Here is a 27500-nt window from a genome sequence, read left to right as displayed (position 1 = left end):
CCCCCCATTTCCTTTTTTGTTGTTAATCTTCACTGAGAATATTTTTTCCATTGATTTTTAGAGAGAGTGGAAGACATGGAGGGATGGGGTGGGGGAGAGTGAGAGAGCGAGAAAAAGAGAGATAGAGAGAGAGAGAGAGAGGGAGAGAGAGAGAGAGAGAGGAGAGAGAGAGAAAGAGAAAGAGAGGAAGAAAGAAACATGTGAGAGAGACACATCGATTGGTTGACTCTTGCACGTGTCCCTTACAGGGGCTGGGAATTGAACCTGCAACCCAGGTATATACCCTTGACGGGAATTGAACCATTGACCCTTGAGTCACGGGCCAACGCTCTAACCAGTTAGCAACACCATCCAGGGCTCCCGTTTCCTTTTGATTCATGTAGTTCCCGAGGATATTTTGAAAGCTCCACACTCTCCCTCACCCCAATACCCGCCAGCTCCTCAAATAAGTAAATAGCAGGCATGGCTGCATTGAAGTTAAATGGAAAACCCTTTAATTCTAATCATTTCTCCTCCAGAATACAGAGAAGCAATCCTGTTTACTTCTTACCTAAATTAGTTTCATTGGCACCTGATTCTCCCCTCCCATTAGCTGTCCTGACATGTACCCCTGCTAGTTTCTCTGGATGAGACACCCCTTCCAAGCTCTAATCTTGGCCTGCGTGTTCAATTACATTTCCCTCTGATTGCAAGGAAAAGGGACAATGAGTCCTCACCACAGTTTTGCTTGGCAGTCATAAGGGAAAACGAGTGTTTTATGGCACCCTGATTAGAAAAGTTCCCTGGAGTCCAGCGATGGAATTTTCCTTCCTGGCATTATGTATTGATTAATTTAAGGTATATAGTTTATGCTCTTTAATTGCATATCACACTGCATGAGATCAATATCTAATTGAAAAAGTCCGGTTATGTAGATGCATTCTTTTAACATTAATTTTATTTTTAATATTGTTCTGCACCCACTTACCAAAGCTATGAGATAGCTGTAACGTTCAGAAAGGTATGTGTTAGGCATCTGCAGGTTATAAAATTTAAAAAAAACCAGTTGCCTTTTAACATCTAAAATGATAACAGCTGGATTTTGGAGGCTGAATTTTAAAGTACTTTTGTAATGATTCCCTTATCACCTAAAAGTTCTGCTGAATCATGATTGCCAGTGTGCACGGCAGGAGAGCTTCACAAAACTGCTGCTGCTTCTCACTTCTCTCTACTGTTTCTTCTCACTTTCTCTACTGTTTCTCTCCATTCCTCAGTCCCCTCCTCAACTTCCTTCCCATCCTTCCCTTTTCCCCTTTACCTTCTTTACATTTCCTTTCCCCTCTCCCTCCTTCTCCTTGTCTTTTCCATGTTCTTGTTCCTTAATAAAATAAAAAATCTGAATCAGGTGGATTAAGCACCAAGGGAAAAAGTAAGGCCCTTGGTAAAAATCCCCAGAAGATCAAATAATAGCAGAAGGAGTGCTCTTGGTTTAACATTTTCCTGACCAATTTTTGACGATGTCATTATATAACCAACAAAGTAAAAATGCCGGAACAGTGGTAAGTGCATAATTAATTAGTTGTTTCTACAGGTATTCTTAATTTGCAAAGAACATTAAGCCGGAGTCTGACCTTTCCAATTACACATCTGTTAGGAACAGCACCAGCAATACCCGAAAATGAAAAAAGGAGAAGGATATCAAGGGGAGCATAATGGATTAAACTGTGGACTAGTGAATGTTGTCTTTGACCGTCCTTCCCATCATTCCTTTCAGAATTCGTTTTTCTCAGGTTATCTGATTCCTTTTCTCCCACTGATTCCCAGTGTCTGCATCCTAGCCACCCAAGACTGGCTTCCTACCCTTCCACATAGTGATTCATATTCTCCGGAGCTGCCTCTCTCTCTTTTAACTCATTCCCAGCTAGTCATCAGGGCAAGAACCCGATAAAGTAAGGCCTTAATGACCAACAGCATTAAATTCTATCCTACCCCAGTACTTTCTCCAAAGGTACTCACCCGTTTAGGAAAATAGTGCTTTTAATCTCAATCAACCAATCACTTTTGGTATAGATATAGGCCCCTATGGCGGGTTTATTTTGTAGAGGAGTTTTTCTAAGCAACAAATGACAGTAGAGAGATATTGGGTTCTTTCTCCTAAACGTAGGGGTCATCACTACCTTTTATCTAGTAAAATGCTGCTAAGAGGCTATCATAACAAAAAGAATCTCACGTTATGGAAAATAAAATGAAAAGCAGTTTCCAAAGCTGTGATGTGTAATATAATAGCCAGTTGTCTCATGTAGCTATTTGAATTTAAGGTTAAATAAATCATAATGAAGTAAATTTAAAAATTCAGTTCCTCAGTTGCATTAGCCACACGTTAAGTATTTAATAGTTACATGAAGCTAGTATTGACCATTGTATATATAGAGCATTTTCATCATCAGAAAGTTCTTTTGCACAGTACCCTAGAGTATACTGCCAATACAATTTTTATCCCAATTTCTTATCAAGACTGTGGTCTTTATAAAGAATCCAAAATGATTATTTTGTGGCACTTACAGGTGAATACATTCTAAAGATAGATTTTCAAACACAATGACTAGAGCAGTGGTTCTCAACCTTGGCTGCACATTAGAATCACCTGGGAATCTTTTTAAAATCCTGATTTCTGGGCCTCATCCTCTGGAGATTCTGTTTCTTTGTTACTAATGTTGTGGCCCCACCCCATAACAAAGAAACAATTTCCGGAGGATGAGGCCCAGAAATCAGCATTTTAAAAAGATTCCCAGGTGATTCTAATGTGCAGCCAAGGTTGAGAACCACTGGACTAGAGCAAAGTTATTTTTTTCTTTAACCCCAGTTCACTAGAAAATTACTTAGAAACATTTGCGTTAACTTATTTCTAACTATGTATTCAACTCCAGGAAAAGAGCAGATTCTTAATCCTTCTTGTGCCAAGAATATCTTTGTTGGTTGTAACTTCAAAATATTCAGAATATCATCTCTACAATCTTTGAATAGTAGCATTCTAGCGAACAGAGAAAGGAGGCAGGGAGCACAGAAAGAGCACCTGAAGGGTGCTGTTATTAAGAAATTGTTGCCGAAACCGGTTTGGCTCAGTGGATAGAGCGTCGGCCTGCGGACTGAAGGGTCCCAGGTTCGATTCTGGTCGAGGGCATTTACCTGGGTTGCCGGCACATCCCCAGTAGGAGATGTGCAGGAGGCAGCTGATCGATGTGTCTCTCTCATCAATGTTTCTAACTCTCTATCTCTCTCCCTTCCTCTCTGTAAAAAATCAATAAAATATATTTTTTTTTAAAAAGAAATTGTTACCACCTAGCGGTCATCATTTTTCAGACACAACTGTGAGAGTTTACAGTTATTAGGTATGACTGTGCTGCATTAGCTACTCCTTTCTTCTATGCTCTACCATTTACGGTCCCTAAGAATCCAGGGCTTATACTGAGCCTGCTATTTCTCCCAAAGGATATAATTACAGACAGAAGTAAAGGTAGAATCAAATGAAAATAGAACACAAATGGGGTTACTTATTTTTTCCAATTGTCCTATTTGTATATCTTCTTCCCTTTGCCAATGAGTTGTTTTCTGGGAGAACTCCACAGGCATACGCGCTGACATAAACCTTGGAAATGGAAGGCACTATTCAAATGTTTCTTTAAATTTTGAAGATTTATATTCAATTAGGTTTACAATCAGTGAAATGCATGGACATAGAAGGTGGGACATACATGATATTACTTACTGAGAGAATTACGAATATGAGAGTGTATGCTTTATTTTTGTGATGTTATTGTATATAAAAATTATCTATATTTTCTCTAAATTCATTGTAGGATTCATTCATTTTAGGATTTTTTACACATGGTTTACAAACGGACCATGAGCAGAGATAAAACAAACATGTAAACAGATAGTTAATAACAAAAACTTAACTTGCTCCTTAATTAAACTATATTTATTGCCTTAGTCAGCAATATTCTTCTGATAAGAAGAGCTATTGAGATTCATTCAATATTATATTTAATATTACAACAAAATAATCATCCTCTTGGAAATGTTTATGTTACAATTCTTTTAAAAAGAGAATTTGAAATTAGAAGAATTCTTAAAAGTTTATTTTATTTCTTATATAACCAGATAAAAACAATTCATGATGTGGTGCTATGCATAGATCAAATTGCTGAACTCTGAAGGAAGTATGCCCAGGAGAAAGGTTAATACCTCTGATGAAATAGATTGATATTTTTATTGGTGTCCTGGTATAACCACTATGATAATATTCAGTGGGTATTTGAATGTTCTATACCTATTATTTAGGAAAAAAATTTTTGAGGGAAACTGCATATCCAATTTATTTTATAAGCATATTGAATGTGTTTCTAAGATACCTCCTATTTTTCTGTTATATTAATTAATACATAACAGAATGTGAGTTATATACATTTTGACAATATAGCTGAATATGTAGTTAACTTTTTTTGTAAATCACACTAATTTACCAAAGTAGCACAAATAATGTGTTGATCATCTGGCTAATTTATAGTTTATTGCTCATGTTTTTCCTTCTTTTATATATTTTTTATACCTAAGGCTTCTATTCTTTAGTTTATTTAAGTGGAGATGCATTAAAATAAGGGATATACTAGACAAAGGAGAGCCTGTGAGTTCTCTCAGTAGCATTTGCTGTTCATAATCTAAGGAGAAATTTTGTTCCATTTTTTATCATTCACTCTGAAGATTGATAATGTGGTTGCTTGAGAAACCCATTTATGCTATGTGGTTATTATTTTTGCTGCTCGCAACTTGAGGCGTAGCATGTATTTTTGTGAAGAATGTTGGTACTTGATTATAATTATAGCTACATCTCTTTTGATAGGCAATTTCACTTTGGAGAATAGGTGTAAGATTTTTTGTGTTTTGAATGTAAATCGGATCAGTCTCATCATAGAATATAAAGTGTGTGAATGATGAGTAGGATTTATTACATCATGTTTATTAAAACACAGAAAACTATTTCCAACCATATTGATTTTCTGCTTCAGCTTGTTTAAGATTTTTTTTTTAACTTCTTACATGTTCTGGCCAGGCATGGCCAAAGCCTTGCTCAGAATCTGAAGTATTTTATATCATAACTAGAGGCCCGGTGCACGAAATTCAGACACTGGGTCGGGGGGGTCCCCTCAGCCTGGCCTATGCCCTCTTGCAGTCTGGAAGGCCTCAGGAGATGTTTGACTGATGGCAGTTGGGCATCCTTAGCGCTCCCATGTAAGTGGGAGAGGCTCCCGCCATTGCAGCTGCACTCGCCAGCTATGAGCCTGGCTTCTGGCTGAGTGGCACTCCCCCTGTGGGAGCGTTCTGGCCACCAGGGGGCAGCTCCTGCGTTGATCATCTGCCCCTGGTGGTCAGTGCATGTCATAGCAATTGGTTGATCTGCCTTAGCATATCATTAGTATATTACACTTTGATTGGTTGAACGGACAACCGGATGGCCAGGCACTTAGCATATTAGGCTTTTATTATATAGGACTAGAATCCCGATGCATGAAATTAGTGCAAGAGTAGGACTTCCTTCCCCCGGCTGCCGGCACCGGCTTCCCTCTGGCACCCAGAACCTTTGCATCCCTCCGGCTGCCGGCAGGTACCCAGGACCCAGGCTTTCCTCCAATCACCAGCAGGCACCCGGGACCTGGGTGTCCCTTGCAGAGGGAGGCCCTGTTCACCCACCACAGCCCACTGGTCAGTGGCCTGGGCCTCTCTCTTTGGGGCAATTGTGGAGCCCCCTGATTGATTGCCCTGCCGGCCGGTGGCCTGAGCCTCCCTCTGCGGGATGATCATGGGGTGATGGCCGGGTCTCCAACCAATTGCATTGCACCCACCTTGGCTGGCCTGGCCCCAGTGGGTGTGATAGCATGGTCCCGGACGGTCGTCAAGGTCGTCCGGATGGTCATTCCGCTGTTCGGTTTGTTTGAACCAGCATCAATACAAACATATGTGTAATGCATTTCAATGTAATGTTAACATAGCTACAATGTAACTAGGTAATAGGAATTTTCCTGCTCTATTGTGCTTTTATGGGACCACCATTGTATATGTGGTTTATCATTGACTGAAGCATCTTTATGCAGCATATGACTATATACTTTTTTTTTTTTTGGATTGTCCAGTAGGCATTTTTTACTTGAAATTTTTTGTATGCCTCTCACTACATAACTCAAATTATCTGTCATTAAGTTCATTGGTTCTTTCTTTTGAATGTTCTAGTCTATTGTTGAATCTCTCTAGTGGATTTGCAGTTCAGTCATTGTATTATTCTGCTCCAGCATTTCTGTTTGGTTCTTTTTATGATTCCTGTCTCTTGGTTAAACTTCTTATTTGTACATGTATTGTTTTTCCTGATTTAGTTGAGTTGTGTATCTCTGTTCTCTCTCTCTTTTTTTAAAATATATTTTATTGATTTTTTTACAGAGAGGAAGGGAAAGGGATAGAGAGTTAGAAACATCAATGAGAGAGAAACATCGATCAGCTGCCTCTTGCATACCCCCCCTATTGGGGATGTGCCTGCAACCAAGGTACATGTCCTTGACTGGAATCGAGCCCGGGACCCTTCAGTCTGCAGGCTGATGCTCTATCCACTGAGCCAAACTGGTTAGGGCTCTCTGTTCTCTCTTATCTCACTAAGCTTTTTAAAAATGAATTTTGAATTATTTTGAATTTTTCCAAGGCAATTATTAAATCTCCATTTCTTTGGGAACAGCTACTGGGGTTTGTTTTGTTCCTTTGGTGATATCATATTTCCTTGATTCTTCAGGTCCTTTGAAACCTGACACTGTTATCTTTACATTTGAAGAAGCAGTCACTTCCTCAACTCTTTCCTAACCAGCTTCAGTGAGCCAAGCTAGAGATACTGAAGTCTCTCAGATTTTTTTTTTTTCTATCAATGCTGCTGCTCCATTCTTCTTGTTCCCCTTGAGGGGGAAGTCTTAGACTGTGTGCCTTCTCTTGATACCACAAACCCAGCCTGGGTGCTGGGAACCTCCTACTAATTTTCCCTAGGATAATGCCCTGAAGTGTTTAATGTTGTGTACTCTCTGCCAATCTAAAAGATCCATCTGGATGCTAGTATTTATATGCTGTCTGTGGAACTTGAGTACCTCATCTGCAGGGGACTGTGGGGTTGGCTACAGCAGGGTGTGGTGCATGAAGTGCTGGGGGTGCACACCACCTCGTTGTAGAGTCTTCAGTTAGGGGTCCTACTGGATTTGATGATGGGGCTCTTGCTGGAATCTGCTATACAATTAGTAGGATCTGCTGCTGGTTGAGATCCATGTATTGGTTGCTGTGAGCTTCTACCCTTTTCTCTGCTCTTCCCTATCCTAAAATTATTCAGCTGTTCCAGTCCTCTCAATGTTATGGGTGAGAAGAGATGGCGATGGGCTTCTTGGGCAGCACCCCACAAGTCTGGGGAAGAGGAGCGCTCACTTTGCCCTCACTTTCTCACAGTCTCTTTTGGCCTTGGAAGAGGGATGACTGTTCTTATCCTTGTCAGTGCTTCTCTTCTTTTATTTATTTTTTGCTCCACTGGGTGTGCAGGAACCTCTCAGCTATACTCCCAGGCTTTCATAAAGGTATTCTCATTCATAAGTCATTGCGAAACTCGGTTTCTGTGGGGGTATGAGGTATGGGTATTCTTATTTCATCATCTTACTGAAGGCCTTAAGAGATAGTTATTAATTTCAGCAGGTCTCAAACACCCAGCGGTATTTCATAGGACATTCAAGTTACTTTTAAAAAAACATACCTTTTTATTGATTTGATGACAAGGTTAGTGAAAACTGTTACTGAATGGGAATAGGAGGACAGTAGTCAAAGAGGAATCAAGAGGCATGTGTGGGGGCGTCAGATGTCAGAGCAGGCCATGGTTTCAGTGCAGATGAGCCTGGGAAATCTTAAATGTCATGCAAGTGAAAATCCAAAGGCTAGAGAGTTTGAGGAATGGCCCTACAGAGCGGGAAATGATACGACTTAATCCTAGAAGAGAGTCTGTTTTCTGACATAAAATCATGTCCTGAAATTACTAGTTTCTTCTTGCAATTATTATAGGTGAGCAGATTTGAAGTTTAATTAACTTTTTGTGTCATTACAATGCTGGAGACGGGTTAACTGTTCCTGTCACTTCTGATTGCATTTGAGCAATCAAAGCAATTCTGTTGCCCTCAGCGTCTTTTCTTAGTGATGATATCACAGTGGAGACATTTTCAAAAAAGATTTTAATTGGATTAGTTATTGTTATGGACACTGGAGTGGAATGTGTGTACTAAGTTAGTGAGCCAAAGGAAGATATGGTGAAAATGACACATGAAATAAGGAGGTAGATTTAAATGTAAGTGAATCCTTGACTGATGGCCAAGCCCATAGTTGGATTATTGTCTCATCTAAAAGATTATGCATTAGATAACAAAAATATTAAATCTGGCATTTGTAAGCTTTATTTCCTTTTTGAAACTAAACTGAGCTTAGTTTGAATAGAAACTGAGTTTATATTTTACATTCTATAATATGTGAACATTACGTAGTACTAATATTTTTTTTTCTCATTGCTTTAAAATTATTTCTGTTTCTGTAATAATTTTCTCCTCCTAGCCTGTTCCTGGAATTAAAGCTTTTAAAATTTAATCCTGACTACTTTTGATTCCCAGATATTTATCATAATGTAATATAGTACAATGATCAATTTAAGATTTTATACACACACATACACAATATACATAGAGCTCTCTCTATATATGTGTATATTTAAAATGTAATTATATGATTATATACTCTAAATGTCAATGATGTTTTTTTTGTGTGTATAGATTTATACATGCACACACATTTGAAATCTTCATTGTCAACTATATACTAGTATTTGAAGATTATTATATGTATCCATTTTATGTTAGGATTTTTCATAGAGCTTTTATTCGATACTAACTCTTTCTCTAATTGCCACATTATGCCTAAACTTTGGAAAAGCTTCCTCTCTGTTTTAATAAAGAACCCCTAGACCCTCACACCTTTCATCTTTTCTTCAGAGACTATAGATTATCTTGACTTCTTTTGCTTGGAGACTTATATCTAACGGAAACCTTAAAAATACCATGTCGATTTTCAATAGTAGGAATAGCTGGAAGTTATAATAGATCAACAGAAAGAAAGAGTCTTACTTTTTCAATAAATAATCACAATTCAAAATTCTTTTTTGATATGTTAGTGTTAAAGTTAATTAGAGTGTATGATTTATAGTAAGGTATAAAGACATGAATATTGAATTAGATATTATTAGACCTGGATGCTTGTCTGAACTTTACCATTATTTTCTCAGTGACCTTGGGTGAAACAGTCGTAGTCATTTATCATCAATTTAACAATATCTTTGCCGCCCACTTCTTTATAGTGTTGTCAGGGTTTGATTATATATGTGAAAATATTATGTGAACAATGAAGTTCTATTTAAAGGTGAGTATTGTAAATAATAATGTGCCACGCACTGTATCAAGCATTCACATTGTTCTTACAAAATGAGACACACAATGCTAATATGAAAACTTTACACTCAGGAAGGTGAGGCTCAGATAACCTAAGACCCCTGAGTTAGCTCACACTTGATGAGCGGGAAAGGCAAGATTTGAACACAGATCTGTCCGATATTAGAACCAGTGCTCATAATTGTACAGTTTTTGTCACTCCCCCGAAGAATAATTGCCACGTAGAATTATGCGTAAACTGAGGGAGGCAGTAAAAATGCAATTTTCTTTATTATCACATCTGACTTCTGAAGCTTAAACCAAAATGGTATTTATTTTTCTTAAAAATAGGATGTTCTGAAGTTCTAACCATCCAAATGTGTTTTGCCTTTAGAATTTAATTGTCTTGGATCCGCTGACAGTGACTGAGGAGGAAATCAGACCATCCCTAGAGCAACGCCTGGAAGCCATCATCAGCGGGGCTGCTCTGTTGGCCGACTCTTCCTGCACCAGGGATTTCCATCGGGAGCGGATCATCGCAGAGTGCAACGCCATTCGCCAGGCTCTGCAGGACCTGCTTTCCGAGTACATGAACAACGTGAGTAACTGTTGCCCCATTCTGAACATCGGGTATGTGCCGAGTTTCTCTGTAGAACATGTGATAAGTGATACGTAAGTGTGTGATTTTCCATAGGCTGGCTTGCTGAGTGGGTTCTGCTCAGGGTGCTCACAGGGTGTAGCGGTGAGATTGGATTTTCTGGGGATGGAATCTAACCAGAAGGTTGTTGACATTTCATTGCTTTGTTTGAAATAGTAACTAAATATTAGTTGAAGAAGGGATTCAGGACTGGAGAAGGGAACATGGTGCTGTACATCAATTTAAAGGATAAAAAGGTTAAGAAAAGGACCATATCTTGGACTGAAGTTGGTGAATATCAAAGTCAGAATTTAGATAGTATCGGATGAAGTCATTGCTGCAGGGATCAGGGACCATTTTTGAAGATGTCAAAGAACTCATTTCGTTCGGATGGCTTGTAACCCTTTTCAAATGTTACAAGTTGTGGCAGTTTTAACTATCTTTTAGGAATATTAGGAATGCTGTCTAAATTTAGACAAATGCACAAATGTTTTAAGGTCCTTTTGCTTTCAGATTTTATGTATTCATATATTATATATTCATTCCATATATATACATTTTACATCCATCTGTGGAGTCTTACATTCAAATCTTAGTGCCATTTTTAAAATGAAGGAAGTCTTCATTGTCAACTCTGTATTGATCATGAAGCCTTTTTAAATAGAAGAGCTCAACAAAATGAAAGGTTTATAATTGGAATGGTTTGTTGATCTGCCTTATTATAAATGGAATAAAAATAGTTTCAAAACATCACTTTTTGAATGTGAAACTGAAGAATTGGGATTGTTCAGTATAAGTAATTTATGTGAATAATTGATATGTGCTAAAATTAGTGAGTTTTAAGGACTTTTCAACATGCTTGATATAGCTCCTTGTTCTTAATATTTGATGACTTTGGCACCTGACCAACAATCTCTTGTTTGTCTAGAAATCAGAGTTGTAAAGTACATTATGTTAATAAGAAGAACATGTTAATAGTGTCATGTCCTGCTTCTTAAGCTAGAATAGCCCCATTTTTAACATACAATATATTCTTAAAGGTTCTTTAAGGGAATGCATCCATTATAAAAAACTCAGAAGGTTATATTGTATTGAAATTTCTTCTCTCCTGATCTGTGTACTTGTACATTATATTTGCCTTTATAGATCAAAATAGCCTGAAGTTACATGTAAACTTATTTTATACATAAATATATAAAATTATAGATACAATTATTTTACCACATATAAAGTTATTTTATTTTTTAAGATACAAACACAAACAGATGCACACGCACATACTCATACACATGTATAGACAAGGATGGCTACATAATTGTAGAGCCCAGTGCAAAACTGAAAATGCAAAGCCTGTTGTTCAAAAGCGGGGTTGGGGTGAGGGGGTGGGAGCACCTTTTTCCTTTATTCACAGTCTCAGTTGACATGAGAAAGATATTTTTATTTGCTATTTAGTGTTAGGTTCTCTAGAGCACAGGGATACTACAGGTCTTTGTGTACTTGACCTATGACCCCAACCCACCCTGACTGTGCCAAGGAGCCTACCAGGAGTGAATGGTGGCAGCAGGCACTGGGTGGGAGAATAGGCTGAGGACCTCTGCCTGCGTGTGAGTCTAGGGTACATGCTTCATTGCCCCATAGCACTTCGCTTAATACACAACTTCAAAGGTAAAGGTGTTAAGAATATGAACACTGTGGTAGCAGAACATTAAAAACCAAAGGACATGTGTACATGCATATAAGCATAACCAATGGACACAAACAATAGGGGGGCGAGGGCCTGTATTGGGGGACAGGAGCTGCCTGGGAGAGGTCAGTGGGGGGAAAAGGAGACATACATAATACTTTCAACAATAAAGAATTTAAAAAAAAGCCAAGGCAGGCCTTTCTGAGCGGAGGGCTCTGTGCCCAGTCACAGGCCCCTGAAGCTGGTTCTGTACGTAATAAACATACGTCACACAACAATAGCAGTGGTTTTATGGTCTCTTCCACGTTGGCTTACAAACTATTTGGGTTGAAAACTATTCATACCAAAGGTGAAGGTATGGGAGCACTCTGCCCAGGGCGCAATCATGAAGAAGGTACAATGTTTCTAGAAATTTATAAAACCAACTAAAAGTCAGTCTGCTTTATATTATCACCATGTACCACCAATTCTAGATGTCACTGGTAAAATGTTTCCCACATAATTCTTCTAAATTCTAAGCAATTGGCTATAGTTGTTGTTTTAATAATATGTGTACATAATTCAAATTAGCACACTTTAATGACTATCCTTTAATAAACAGTATAGTCTTTTTGCACCGAAACAGCAGATTCAAAATTGACAGGGATGACACAATGATTACAAAGACAAAGAACTGGAGTTATTTTAGTTCTGTTATTTTATGTGATCACGGAGGTTTGTTTTTAATTTAAAAATCATAATCATGGAACTGAATTCTGAGGGGTAATATTTTTGTTAGGTAAGTGTAAATTTCATTCGTGAAATATTTCATTGAATTTGAGTTATAACTTTGAAATGTATTCTCTTTTTGAAAATTGTCTATCGCTTTAAAGTTAAAGAACAAATTAGGAAAATAATGATTATTTGAGATTGTTATGGAAATGTAGTTTTGTTATATAGAGGAGAGAGATGTTTAAAAAGGATGGACTCCCGGTATCAAATATGCTAAGTAAGGCACTGAAAATAGGTTTGCACTTTTCTATGTCTTCTTGCTCTTTTACTTATTGAGGATTTAATCTCATGTTCAGTTTCAAGGAGTCAAGTACACAAAACTTATGTTACTAATATCTTTCTGTTAGATATTTTCATTTTAAAGCAAGGTAAGTTCTGTGTTAGAAGAGTGAAGTGGAAAGCGACTTTTTTGTTTATAATAAATAACGCAGATGAAAGGAAGTAGCTTTTTTTAAAGCTTGTCCAGATCATTATCTCAATTTTATCATTTTTAAGGGTAAACTTAATTGTAGAAACCCAAATATTGCTTGGTTATTTAGTTGATTAAATTGCATTACTATTTATACTTGATGCAGGTTGTTTTCTTCTTTCTTCCTCCTTCCCGCATGTTTTCTCTTCTCCCCTCTGGCAAAGAAGGGCAAACACCCCTGGCAATATCTCCCTCATGGCATTTCCCCCTCTAGAGCTCTTATCCCGATGGGATTCCTCTGTTTGCTTGTCTGCCTGCTCCACTAGCCAGGAGCCCTAGGAGAGTGGGGACTGTGTTCCTGGTGCTTAGCATAACAGGTGCTCAGTAATTATCATTGGGATACAGGTAAATGGAATTTAGTGCTTGCTGCTTCTCAACCTTTTAAATTAAAACGACAACATGCTTGAAGCAATTAATTTGAAGTTTATTTACTGTATTTATATGATAAGTGTGGAGAAAACATGGAGGGAGGGTTCATGGTGAGAACAGGAACAGAGAGGAAAGAGCAGAGTTGAGGGGATGTTCTTTGGGTGATCTAAGAATACTTATATATGCCTTTCTCTTAGAGCAAATGTCAAATACTTGTTGAGGAAGGCATTTTTTTTCCCTTTGGAAAGAAAAGACATTGTGTGTGTGATGAATTGTTCTCATGATTTGTTCTGATGTTGGTGTAGAAGTCAGAGTGGGAGGAGCTAAATTTATGGTGGTCCACGGGGTCAGATGCCCATTCATTCACACATAATGGAAACATTTCATTGATGAGTACAACCTATTCATTATAAAAAAAATAAACTTACAGTACTATGAAAAAGCACTTCAAAAGCAATGTAATAGTTTCTTTTCATGTAAAAATGCAGAATTTTATGCCTAATACTAGTGTCTGACTGAGCTAATGAATATTAGAATTAAAAGCAAGAACCAATCTGGAAAACTGGAATAAATGATCAGAACATATTTCCAGGTTTATTTTTACTCTAGGTTTATATCACAAAAGATGTTCCCCTATCGCTGTTTCATCATCTTTAATGAAAGGAAATGCACTTTCCTGGGGGACTACCTGAACTCAAATCTTTCTCGGTTCTCTCAAAGATTTTAGGACAGCTCCTGTACTTAAGTCCTCAGCTTCCTAATTTAAGGAATATTGTTTCTCTTTTGTTGGACCTGGTTTGCTTTTCCAATTAGCAGCTCTTGTAATTGAGCTATATTGATAGAGTAACTACTTGATGATAATTCAGCTACAATAAAGATAATCATAAACACTTAAAGCAGGAATAATACTTATCAAAATCTGTAGCTCTCTTATGTGAATGTGGTTTCAAGGCTTCAAATTTTGCAGGTGTAAGGAGCCCAGAGAAGTGGGAAATAAATGCAATTTATGTTTCTTTCAGACTCAATTCACATGACCAGTTTGAGTATAACTTTACCCCCTTAAACAGATCAGTAAGTCTTAATCATTTTAAAAAAATATATTTCATTGATTTTTTACAGAGAGGGAGGGAGACGGATAGGGAGTTAGAAACATCGATCAGCTGCCTCCTGCATACCCTCTAACTGGGGATGTGCCCACAACCAAGGTACATACCCTTGACCAGAATCAAACCTGGGACCCTTCAGTCTGCAGGCCGATGCTCTATCCACTGAGTCAAACCGGTTAGGGCTCAATCATTTTTTTTTCACTGAAGCTATTATTCAGTAAGTTTATTGTCTTGTCACATTGGTAAGAAATTAGTAGGAAATGAGACCAGATGGGTCAAAAACAAATAAAACAGACAACCACTTAACAGTATTAATGATTATATATGTGGACCCTTCAGTCTGCAGGCCGATGCTCTATCCACTGAGTCAAACCGGTTAGGGCTCAATCATTTTTTTTTCACTGAAGCTATTATTCAGTAAGTTTATTGTCTTGTCACATTGGTAAGAAATTAGTAGGAAATGAGACCAGATGGGTCAAAAACAAATAAAACAGACAACCACTTAACAGTATTAATGATTATATATGTGTCACAATATTATATTATATGTGTCACAATAGACCTTTCTATTGCTACTGTAACAAATTCCCACAGTGGCTTACATAACACAGATCATTATTTACAGCTCTGTGGGTCAAAGTTGGACACAAGTCTCCCCGGGCTGAAAGCGGAAGTGTCTGCAGGGCTGCATCCTTCTCTGGCGGCTGTAGGGCAGACTCCATTCCCTTGCCCTTTCCAGCCATAGCTTCCAGAGGCCACCTGCATCTCCTGGCCCGTGGTCCTCTGCCTGCACCAGAGCCAGCTACGGCACATTTCTCTGCCTCTGCCTCTGTCCTCGCATCTTTTTCTCTGACTGCAGCCAGGAAATGTTCTCTACTTTTTAGGACCCGTGTGGTGATAATAAATAGGGCCCTTCCGATGATCCAGGGTAATTATGTCATCTCAAGGCCCTGACTCTTAATTACACCCTTTTGTAATTACTCTTAATTACATCCTTTTGCCATGTAACTAACACTTTCACAGGTTCTGGGAATGAGGACATGGACTTCTCTGGGAGGCCCAGGACCTCTAGTAAGTAATACCAGTCTTCCCTAGTCTCATCTGTGGAAGTATCCTTAATTCTTGCATTTCAGATCTGTTTTTAGTTAGTATCCCTACCCACTTTAAGCTCCATGCTGGCAGATAACGTGTCTGCTTTATTCGCTGTTTTACCGCAAGCCCCAGGCATAATGCCTCGGATTTAGAAAAAGCTGAATTGTACTTTGGAATAAATGAAAGAATCGGTGAAATTATTGCATTCTATATATGCCATGTAATGGAGAAGCAGCCTCCCTGACATTAAATGAAATGAGTTTCAAATGTTTAGTAAACTTATATGATGCACTGCCTGTTATAAAAGGCCTGCGTTTGCACAGTACAGGTCTCTTCTAAGGATCAATGTGAATATTTGGAAACAAAATTTTCTCATCACTTTGTACATTTGGATCCACATCCAGTCATATTCCAAAACAGGAGTTTTACTTATTAAAAAGTATACTCCAGAGGGGGGTTGAGGGGCTGGGTTAAAAAGGTGAAGGGCTTAGCCAGGCAAGGAAGCAAGCAAACAAACAGAAAACAAAAACCTCATCATGGTCACAGACAACAATACGGTGATTACCAAAGGAAAAGGGCATTGGGGGGAGGGCGGAGAGGGTATAGGGGGGATAAATGGTGATGGAAGGAGGTTTGGGGTGTTGAACACACAATACAATAGACAGCTGATGTATTATGGAATTGCACACCTAAAACCTATATAATTTTCTTAACCAATATCATCCCAATAAATTCAATGAAAAGTATATATTCCAGAGAACATTTTGAATCAGAAAAAGTTTAACTTTTGTCTTTTAAAATTAGAGGTATATTTTTCTAAGTTATATCTGCTGATTTTGTTGTACTTTCAGTTTGGGTTAGGTCTAGTCCATCTTCTCTGATTTACAGTGTAATTAAAGGAATTCTTCATGTTGATGAGGGAGAATAAGGAGGCCCTCCCTCGAAGGAGGGGTAGAGGGGAATCAGTTGTTTTGAAAGGGTGGTATTTCTATAATTGGTGAAAATATAGCTGGAAGTGAATGGCCATCATGCTTTAGTTCTTAAGAATCAGACGCATATATTTCTAGGGGTGGGTTGAAATTATGTTGATGTTCTTAAGCTTAGATGTCTTGCTGGGGAGGATTTTCAGGAGATGTAGAATTATTGGAGAAGTTAGCTCTCAGATTAATACTTTACTATAGGGGGATATTAGAGGGTTGATGGCTCTGCTAGTATAAAAGAGTCAGGCCTGGACTGTATTCAGAACCAGTTCTCCCTTCTAGACCTCTCACTTGCTCAATATTTTCTTCGCCAGGTAGCTCATGTGAATGCACATTATTGGTTCTCATTCTATATTTGTTGAGTGAGTAGATAATCAAATTGAATGGCTTTTGTTATTCAGAGATCTATTTTATTGCATGTCGGGTTTAATGCATTCCCTGTCTTGGAGTATTATAAAGATTCAATAAAGCCAACAAAGATATATTATGGGGTTTTTCTTCCATATAAGGCCTTCACTTCTCTCCTAAAAATTCATTTTGGAAATTATTTCACCCTTATTTCTCATGATGATAAGGTAAAGCAGTTAGGATGATCTATATGCAATAACTCTTTGAATACTAGAGACAGGTTAAAATTAAAATTATAAAAATGTAAAGGCAGCTTCAAAATTTATTTTCTTTCTTTTTTTTCCTTCTTGTTTTGGCATGGACTGCATATTAGAATTAGTCCATTATTAGATCAGGTACACTGTATTAGCTTCTTTACATTTTAAAAATCTTAAAATTTTCCATTACACTGCAGTGCTGGCTGGCTGGCTTTTGAGTGGTTGATTATGTTAAAAACTATGTTTTTCAGTTTATTGCTCTCTGGTGGAAGATGTGGCTGTACTCTGGTGAGCCTGTGAATGCTGTGGCTTTCTAGCGAATCAGGCTTAATGTTTGATTCCATTTGCTCCCTTCTTTAACCAACTAGCTACCTATGCTAACAATTTGACTTCTGCCTTCCTTAGAGATAACGGTCATTCTTTGTATCTAAGAACTCAACCGACAGTTTTTTGCTTTAACGTTCCTGAGCAGCTTTTAACTGTTTCAGCTTGACATTTATACAAATGTGGAGTAAATACCTAGTACACTAGTGGATTTGGATTTTGAATATGATTCAGTCTGAGGGCACTATGCCTCATTTGAAAAAAAATACTTTTCTTTCACTTACATATGACAAGGATGTATCTAAAAGGAATTTTATCTCCCAGTGAAAAGTTGATTCCTATATAGTAATCGGCATACTGACCACTCGTCCCCCCAACCCTCTCCCTTATACAGATGTCCACATCTTAGTCCTTGGAACCTGTGGATACCGGTACGCATAGTATAAGAAACGTTGAAAATGTGATTGAATGCAGGGGCCTTGAGGAGGAGAGATTTTCCTGAATTAAATGGGTGACTCCAGTCTAATTACATGAGTCCTTAAAAACAGATAACTTTTCTTGGCTGAATTAGAGATGAGATGGAAGAAGAGAGTAAGAGAAAAAGAGAGAGAGAGAGAGAATGTATGTGTGTGTGAAAGAGAGAGGGGGAGAGAGAGAGGGGGAGAGAGAGAGAGAGAGAGAGAAATGTGTGTGTGTGTGTGTGTGTGTGTGTGTGTGGTGTGGGAGGTAAATCCACGATTTTTGGCTTTAAAGATGGAGGAGTGGCCATTGTTGAAGACACTTAAGTTTGTGATAATTTATTCAGCAGAAATAGATAATTGAAATTCTATGTGAAATGAATTGCTGCAATTATATGGTAAACTTATAGATATATTAAATATGAATTATATATTTAAATGTCAGGGAAGGTAATCAGAGTTTTATAGAAATACCAAATATTGATTTTGAACGTGCTTATATATATCACATAATATTTAACAGGAAGTAATTAAAATGCCTGAAGACCACTTAATGGTGTAAACACTATGAATTGTGGTTGTACACAGTGGAAAATATGATTTAGTTTATTTTCTGAGCCAGTGCTTTGTAATGGAAATGTTATGCAAGCTAGAATAATATGTGATCCACCTATATAATTTAAAATTCTCTAGTAGCCACATACACTAAAAGAAACAGGTAAAACTAATGAGAATAATTTAGGTAGTTCAGTATATGCAAAGTATCATTTCAACATTTAATTTATATAAACATTATCACTGAGATAGTTTACATTCCTTTTTAATACTAAGTCCCTGAAATGTGTGCGTTTTACATTTATAGTCCATCAGGACTAGCCTCATTTAAAATGCTCATTGGCCACGTGGTTAGTGGCTATTGTATTGGACAACACAGCGCTATGCAGAAATGCCTTCTTCGCCACAGTGTTTTGTTGCCTGATCATCTCATGTTTCTTCAGCTTTAATAATGCTGCTGTAAAAAATATAATAAAGGAAAAAAAAGGTCAGGGCAACCAAGAACTTTAGCATAATTCTGCCGTTTCTGTTGTTAGCCAGTAAAACACGCCACTAGCATTTTATACTAGCATATTGAAGAAAAGCAAAACTTGCCATATGTGGTGGATTGAATTTTCGGAAAAAAAAGGCCACAATAATATCTTCCATTTTGCGTTTTTCTCTGGTATGACTTTGCCTTTCCTCCATCACTGGGTGGCATTTAATATTCTTCTTCTTGAATCTGGGCCTGTTTTAATAACTTGCCTGACCAATTCAATGTGGCAGAAGCAACATTCTGGAGCTTCTGGGCTTATGTCATGAAAGGTCTTTCAGATTCCACTTAAGTCCCTTGCAATGCTCAGTGTTGGGCCCCTGCCTCTCAGAGTGCAGTTGCTGTACTGTAAGGAGCCCGCGCATATGGAGAAGTCACAGCCACGTAGGCGCTCTGCTTGATAGCCTACCCTGAGCTCCCAGCCAAAGCCAGCAGTAGGGGCCATCCCTGTGAGGGCGCAGTCTTGGACGTCTAGCCAGTTAAGACCTTCAGATGGCTGAGGCTTCACCTTGACTGCTCGGGCATAGAGACCTGATGTATGAAATCCTGGCTGAGTCCGTCAAACTCAGAACCATGAGAGAGAAGAATTGGTTGCTTTTAACCACTAGGTTTTGGCATGGCTTCTCACATGGTAATACTAATCTGAGTAATACAGACTTTTATTGGCGAAGACTTTGCTTTGAGAGGAGCATGAGAAATCTGACACCAAATGTTAGGAGCTGCTATATGCATGTCAGACTCGTGGCCGGTGGGCCAAATGCCTGTTTCAGGCATGTGTTCCACCGGCCTTGAGTTTGACATGCCTGCGATGAGTCATATGGTCAAGAGTTATGAACAAGAGCTATGTAAGGAGGACGACAAAACTGATATTAGTAAGCAGATGTATGTAGAGAAGTCTGTTAATGGGTCCTATCACAAAGTATAGATTTAATTAATCTTCAAAATCCTTTATGTTCTTTAAGTCCTGGGTTAAAAATAAAACTATTACAGTTATCCTTACAACAGAGATCTGAAGTGGGTAAACCTTATCTAATTATGTGTCAAGATTCTAGTGCCCAATATGAAAACGAAACAGAAAAGCTAGATAAGTGGTCCTCTAGCAGAATTCCATTTTCACAAGGATTATTTGTGCCTGCATGCATTTATGCTGTCATGGTGTCTGTAATTGCTTTTAAGAAGTGACTTTGAAACTATCCAGGTGAGCCACAATGGATATTCCCAAGATGTGCGTGATCATCACATGCCCTCTTCAGCGGTATTGAATTATAATCATTGAATACTGAGTGATTATATAATTTGTGCTGCAGAAGCAGGCAAATGTTCATGCAGCCTCTTGTGGTTACTGAGTCTCCCTTCCTCATTGGCAATTTTAAGTGTAGAGCTCAGAAAGATAAATATGCACAACCCCACAAAGTTGGCAGTACGTAAGTATGGCAGCTGGCTTACGATTGGGGAGAGAAAAATAATTCTTTTGTTTGGTGCATAGCAGAGATATGATAATCACTACTTATGGGAATCATGTTTTGTAAAAACAGAAGCTCTTCCTAGCTTCACAGCTCCTTTAGAAGCATCGACTGCTCACTTTATCTAGTTTCTGACCTTTATATAAAAGCTAGAAGTTTGTACAGTAGAACTAACTGAATTACTTGATGATTACTTTTATGACTAGAGGCCCAGTGCATAAAATTTGTGCACTGGGGAGGGCGGGGGCCCTCAGCCTGGCCTGCACCCTCTCGTAGTCCAGGACCCCTCGCTCTTTACCACCTGCCTGCTTGCTGCTCCTTACTGCTTGGCTCACTGCTCCTTTGCGCTGCCTTGGAGGTGGGAAAGGCTCCTGCCACCGCAGCTGCGCTCTCCAGCTGTGAGCCTGGCTTCAGGCTGAGCAGCACTCCCTCTGTGGGAGCACACTGACCACCAGGGGGCAGCTCTTGCATTGAGCATCTGCCCCCCCAGTGGTCGTGCACATCATAGCAACCAGTTGTTCTGGTTGTTCCGCCGTAATGGTGACTTAGGCTTTTACTATATGGTTCATACTCTATGGGGAAGCCTCCATATCTCTCATTTTTGGGTTATGAAAGTATTCTAGGAATACCTCTCAAAAACTAGAAACTAATATAAAAAACCCCACACATTTTATTTGGAAATAATTATAGATTAAAAGGAAGTTACAATAATAGTACAGAGAAGTTCTGTGTACCTTTTGCCCACATATCCACATTGCTTGCATCTTAGGTAACTATGATATGATGTCAAAACCAGGAAGTTGACATTGATAAATATTCTGTGTATATTTTTATCACATGCATAGATTTATGTAATCACCACTATAACAAAGACACAGCAATATTCTATCACTGCAAATATCTTCTTCTTCCTACTACTTTATGGTCACACTTACCCTCCTTGTCTCTCTCCCTTGCCTTCACCCCTACCCTACCATTTCTAACCCCTGGCAAATACTAATGTATGCTTCATTTCTACAATTTTGTCTTTTTAAAAATATTCTATAAATAGAATCATACAGTATATGTTGAGACTGGCCTTTTTCACTCAACATGATGCCTTAGAAATCAACCCATGTTGCATGTATTGATAGTTCATTCCTTTTTATTGCTGAGTGGTATCCCATGTTATGGGAGTCCCACAGTCTATTTAACCCATCCCCTATCATAGCACACTTCGTTGTTTACAGTTTGGAGGCTATTACAAATAAAGCTTCTATGAACAGTTATGTGCAGGGTTTTGTGTAGACATAAGTTTTCACTTCTCTGAGATAAATGCCCTGAAGAGCAATTATTGGGTCATATGGTAAATGAATGTTTAGTTCTTTAGAAACTGACAAACTGTTTTTCAGGGTGGCTGTAGTATTTTACATTCCCTCCAGCAAAGAGAATAATTACTTCACACCCTGACCAGCATTTGGTATTGTTACTGTTTTTATTTTAGCTGTTCTAATAGGTGTGTAGTCCTTGCTTATTGTGATCTTAATTTGCCTTTCCCTAATGGATAGTGATGATATTAAACTGTTAAACATCTTTTTATATGCTTATTTGCCACCTGGATATACTCTTTAGTGAAATGGCTCACCATGTTTTTTGCTGATTTTTTAATTGAATTGTTTGTATTTTACTGTTAATTATTGAGTCTTTTATATATTTTGCAAAAGAGACCTTTTTCAGATAGGAGGTATGCAAATGCTATCTAGCAGTCAAATCTGATGAAGTCACTTTTATCAACTTTTCTTTCATGTATTATAGTTTTGGTGTCTAAGAATGTTCATCAAGTTTTAGGTTCCAGAGATTTTTGTTTAAAAGTTTTATAGTTTTACATTTTAAGTTTACATTTATGATCTATTTTGAGTTAATTTTTATGAGGTGTGAGACTTTTCTCAAGGTTCATTTTGTTTGATATCCAATTTCTCTAGCACTATTTTTTTGAAATAGATATTCTTCTTTGATTGAATTCATTTTTGCATCTTTGTCAAAAATCAGTTTGCTATACTTGTGTGGGGCTATTTTTGGGTTCTTGATTCTATGCCATTAACTATTTGTCCCTTGCTCAATACGAAAAAAATGAGGAACATTTTGAAAGTCAGAAAAATGCTGTACCTTAATGACATAATACATAAAACAAGTTGATCTGTTGTGCCAATGTAATTAGTTTAATGAAGAAAAGAGTGTATTGCTAGCAAATGACTAGTAGAGTATACTTTATTCCACCTCGTTTTAAATCCAGGAGGAAAATAAAATGTAGATTTCCACTATTAGCTCATATGAAGTGTTTTTGACAAAGGGGGTTAGGAATGATCATTGCAGTCAGAGAAATTTAGATTTAAAATCCAGTTATAAAATTTACTTTCTTTATTCTCCGAGCCAAATTTCTCAACTTTTTTGAAATCCATTTCTTTAATATTAAATAAAGGGATAATAAAATTATCTGGTCAAATTGTTTTGATGGTGATGATGACATGAGATAAAGTATGTAACACTTATTTTCAATCCTAGCTGCATATTATGATCACTTGGAGAGCCTCAAAAAATTCTCAAGTCAAGGCCCCACCTCCTTCAATTAAATCAGAATCTCTGGAGAAGCACTCATGCATCAGAATGTTCTAGAAAAGGTCCCTGGGAGGTTTTAATGTGTAGCTAGAATGAAAACTGCTGAAGTAAAAACAGGAGAGCAGTGCTTTGTTTATGGTCGGCATCTCGGACGTGTTACTTCCATTCTTTTCCTCTTATAAGCTAGTTGCTTTCAATTTATATAAAAACGTACTCCTTCTGGAAAGATAAGCCATAAACTATATACAAGATTTACTGAAAGCTAGGACATGATATAATCATTCATTTTGGCAAAGCATAATAAATGGAAGATATTTTGTAGAGAATTATAAGTAGCCCTTCTCTTTAGACTTAAATGCTAAAATTTAACTTAGTTTATCATATTATATATCAACCGAAATTTAATTATAAAAAACATAATATTGGGAAGCATAGATGAATATGGACATTAATTATTCATGTGACAAAGCTTTAGATTTATGGTAAATGCATTCTGAATTACTTGTCATTTCTTAAGTTGTTCTCTTTCCTCTCATTTCATCAAATTGTACTATGAAAATCATCCATATACTGGTCGTAAATTGTGACACTAAAAGTAAAGTATACTTAATTTATTGATCTTTAGCGATGCTGTTATTCTTCCTTTAATGTAATAGGCTTATAATCTTCAGGTCAGTTTTGACTCTCTTTTCTCATATTAAGAACAATCCTTTACCAAAATCTGCAGTTTCCTCTTGTTCCAGAGGTAAGACAGTACTTTTCAAACTTTACTACATAGGAACTTTGTCTTCCATTGAGGTGCGTGCGGGAGCCTTTAGCATAGAGAAATACAAATGAGGCCAAAGGAGCGTGTCCAGGTCCACTCCCTGCCTCTTCTTCAAACGGGGGCTTTGCTTTCAGTCCTGTTACGGTTTCGTGTACTAGTATATGTGTTCTATGTTCTGTATTAGGGTTCATTTGCAAAATGGTTCCTATGCTAAAAAGGAAGTTTGACAAACACTGAGTCAGAATATAAACTCTTACAATATGGAACTAAGGTAAAGAGTACATCAGAGTGAGAAAAAAATATGTTAGTAACAAGTGGCTTCAGACTTAGTCTTGGAGAAGGAATTGTCTTTGCTAAGGAAATCCTTGATAAATGAATTGAGTAGCTGAGTGCAATTAAGTATGAGGTAAAACATTAGTGAGCTTTCCCTTGCTTCCTGGGCAGGAGAAAAGGCACAGAGAGAAACACAAACTGCTCCACAGTTTGGGGAAGAGTAGAGTAGGGAGAAGAGGGTTGGGGGGAACAAAGGAGGAACAGAAAGGGGTTGGCATAGGGACGTGGTGGAACGGTTTGAATGACTTTGAAGTATAAGAATTTTTAATGACTAATCTTAAATTTGCAATCTATGCTGTAAATGTTCTTCCTCAAACCTTCAGTAAAGTTTGATAAGCACCAAGTTTTATTTTGTGTGAATCCATGAAAATGGCCAATTTTTATATATGGGTCCTACTCTGCAGAATGCTGTGATGACCCATAAATTTAACTTCTTTGTTTGAAGCAGAAGGTAAAATATATGCCTGAGTGTGTAAGCCTCTAGTGATTTGCCGAGGCCTTGGGAAGAGCATCAGGATTTATACAGTCATGGGAAGGGAGTTCGAACTACTTATTACCTAGAATGAGCAGCTGATGAGTTAATGTATGAGTAACAGGAAGCTTGTTTTATGATTGATCATCTGAAGAAAGTTTCTATTTTGTTTATATACCTACTTATAGTGAACTGTTCCCTTTTAAACTTTCTTATATCATATTTGGTATCATGTTATAATTCACATTACCTGATTTTTCTTTCATTCAACAAAAGGTCATACTGTGATGGAAATTTTGATAGTATAAATCTCCTGTGGTTCTGCATACTCACAGATGAAATTTAAACAAAAATGGCAAAATGACATTTGAGGAATCTCTCTACCGCTCTGTATCCCTGGTTGAGTTAATGTGGGGAAATATCCGAAGGAGGGTCTTTTTTCTTGTTTTGACTAGACAGTAGAAAGATTGGAAAAGCAATCTATGAACAATATGGTATTGAAAAGATAGAAAAATGCCATTTTGATTTTTAAAAGGACCTGGAGCAAAAGTATTTGTTTGTTTAGTTTTTTGAACATTATTTTCTTCTTTTTTAAAAAATTCTTTATCGTTGAAAGTATTACATAAGGTCCTTTTTTCCTCCCTTGTCCTCTTCCAGCCTGCCCCACCCCCCAGCCCAGACTGGGTAGTTAGTCATCTGTGCATCATAGAAAAAAAATTCCATTAGGTATTATGGAAGATGTATATGTAGCTGGAACTTGGGGTGGGGTGTTACCTGTTGCTAACCATTATGAAATAGAAAAAAGGCTAGCCATGTAGATTGAAAATGAATTTCAAGTAAATCTTGTTTTTATTCTACTTTTCATACCAAATCTCAAAATAAGGTTGATATATCTGCTAAACATGATGTGTTGTTAGCCTCTTTCCACCTTTTGGTAATGCAGTGTATGCAGATAATGGAATCTGTCCATAGTCTGATTACCCTATTTATCACGGGTTTTGAGCTAGTAAACACTCCAAGCTTTGCATATGCAGCATCATTTAAAAGTGAGTGTTCTTAAGGTTGTTGAGGACATCTAATAATCTCAACTCTGATATTGTTGTGAATCTTCTTGACTCCATTTTCTAGCTTAGAATCTCATATTTGGAATGGTTTTGTAATTGAATTCATTTTCTTTTAGAGAATCTCCAAGATAGCTACTAACATAATCTCTGTGGAATCAGGGGCAATTGCATTAAAGTGGAGATACATTTCCCCCCCTCAAATAAGTAAGTTACTTATTATTTAAACAAATAGCTAAAATAAAGTAGTATTCTGATTAAAATTAGCATTGATATATATGCTGATTCATTTATATTTATTCAATTTCAAAATACAGTTAATCTCTTGAGTACATTAAAGTTAATTTATTTCAGACAAATTAAATGGAGATATTTAAGAACCTTCTATTTGAAGTTTGCAAACCCAAATTCCATGGAACTTCTAAATACGCTTTTTAAACATTCATAAGATTAGCTTATTGAAAAAAAGAGATTGCTATTCAAAATTTAATTATTAAATATAACTTTTGTTCTGCTACTGAGTAATATTAAACATGGCAATAATATATTTATTATTCAAATGTGTAATGATCTTAAGTAAGTTGATCTTTTCTAACCTTTCTAATTGTCAGTGATTTTTGATAAAATCTTTTTGATAATTTGATTTAGTGAAGACATTTCGAATAAATGTGCAATGAAACATTCTGCTGTATATAATTTTTAAATGCCAACGATTTATTAAAAGTATTAATAAAAATGTTTTGTTATTTGTTGATTTCTCATTCTGAAACCAAAAAAAATATCATCAAAAGGCCAGAGTAGATTGATAGCATATTTCACCAAAAAAATGAGTTAATGAATTTGGTCAGGGACAGGATCTACATTCTCTTGACATTAACTATTGGCCAGGCACCTATTCTGTCCTGGGCATTTTATATACTTTCATTAACTTAGTCTTCACAGAAAAGTCTCAGACTCTAGCATTTACTGTGATGCTGGGCAAGCTATTTACCATGTTGGCATGAAAATCGGATGTCTTTTAACAGGAGATCAGTCCTAAATTTAGAAGTTTCATATTACCATCTCTCTTTGACTTTTTGCACAAATTGTTTCCTCACTCATGGCTGAGGAAGAAAAGTTCTATTTTCAGTGTGTAGTGTTCCTAGCACCTATAGTACGTCAGTGACAACTCACCAGAATACATCCATGTGGAAAGTAAGCGAGCTCATGACTGCCTGAGAGTAAACTGGGAATATCATATGGATTTTTTAAATTGGGTATTTACTTTGCAGGTTTTATGTCAGGTATTTGCTTTTCTTGCTTTCACGTTACCTGAAAGTAAAAAATGGTCACAGTGGAGTGCTGAATTAGGACTTTGAGTTAGCCGTAAAGACAGTTTACCCTTTAAAGGATCAATTTAAGCTTTATTTTTTCATTATTTAATATGTTTCATTATTTACCAGTAATTATTTTGTATGGCTTCAGGACATACACTGTTTCCAGAATTTTTAAACTGACATTGGAAGATCCAAACTGTGAAACATGGGAAAGTTAGCTTAAAAGTGTAAACTATTTATCACAAACCCAGTTCGTACAGTAATAATAGAAGTCTTATCATGGATTTGTTCAATTTCTTAGCAGTAATGCTTATTGCAAGCTTTATTACAAATTACCGCTAAGTTTCTACACTGTTGGAGTGTTTTAATCTTTTCCCAGTTGATTTTGGCCTTGGGTTGCATT

The 27500-nt window shown here is 37.2% G+C and overlaps 1 protein-coding gene across 1 annotated transcript in view; it reads left to right on the top strand.

Moving 5' to 3' along the window:
• The window catches only part of CTNNA3 (catenin alpha 3), a gene marked incomplete at its 3' end in the record, with an annotated part of 1162049 nt that overhangs the window by 311927 nt on the left and 822622 nt on the right, over positions 1 to 27500 (top strand). Inside the window, 1 exon segment of the mRNA XM_015562095.1 lies at positions 9904 to 10107. Coding sequence (XP_015417581.1) covers positions 9904 to 10107 — 204 coding nt within the window.

This window comes from Myotis davidii, unplaced genomic scaffold (genome assembly GCF_000327345.1).
Source record: "Myotis davidii unplaced genomic scaffold, ASM32734v1 scaffold134, whole genome shotgun sequence".
Lineage (NCBI taxonomy): Eukaryota > Metazoa > Chordata > Mammalia > Chiroptera > Vespertilionidae > Myotis > Myotis davidii.
This window is presented reverse-complemented; position numbering and strand designations above follow the sequence as displayed.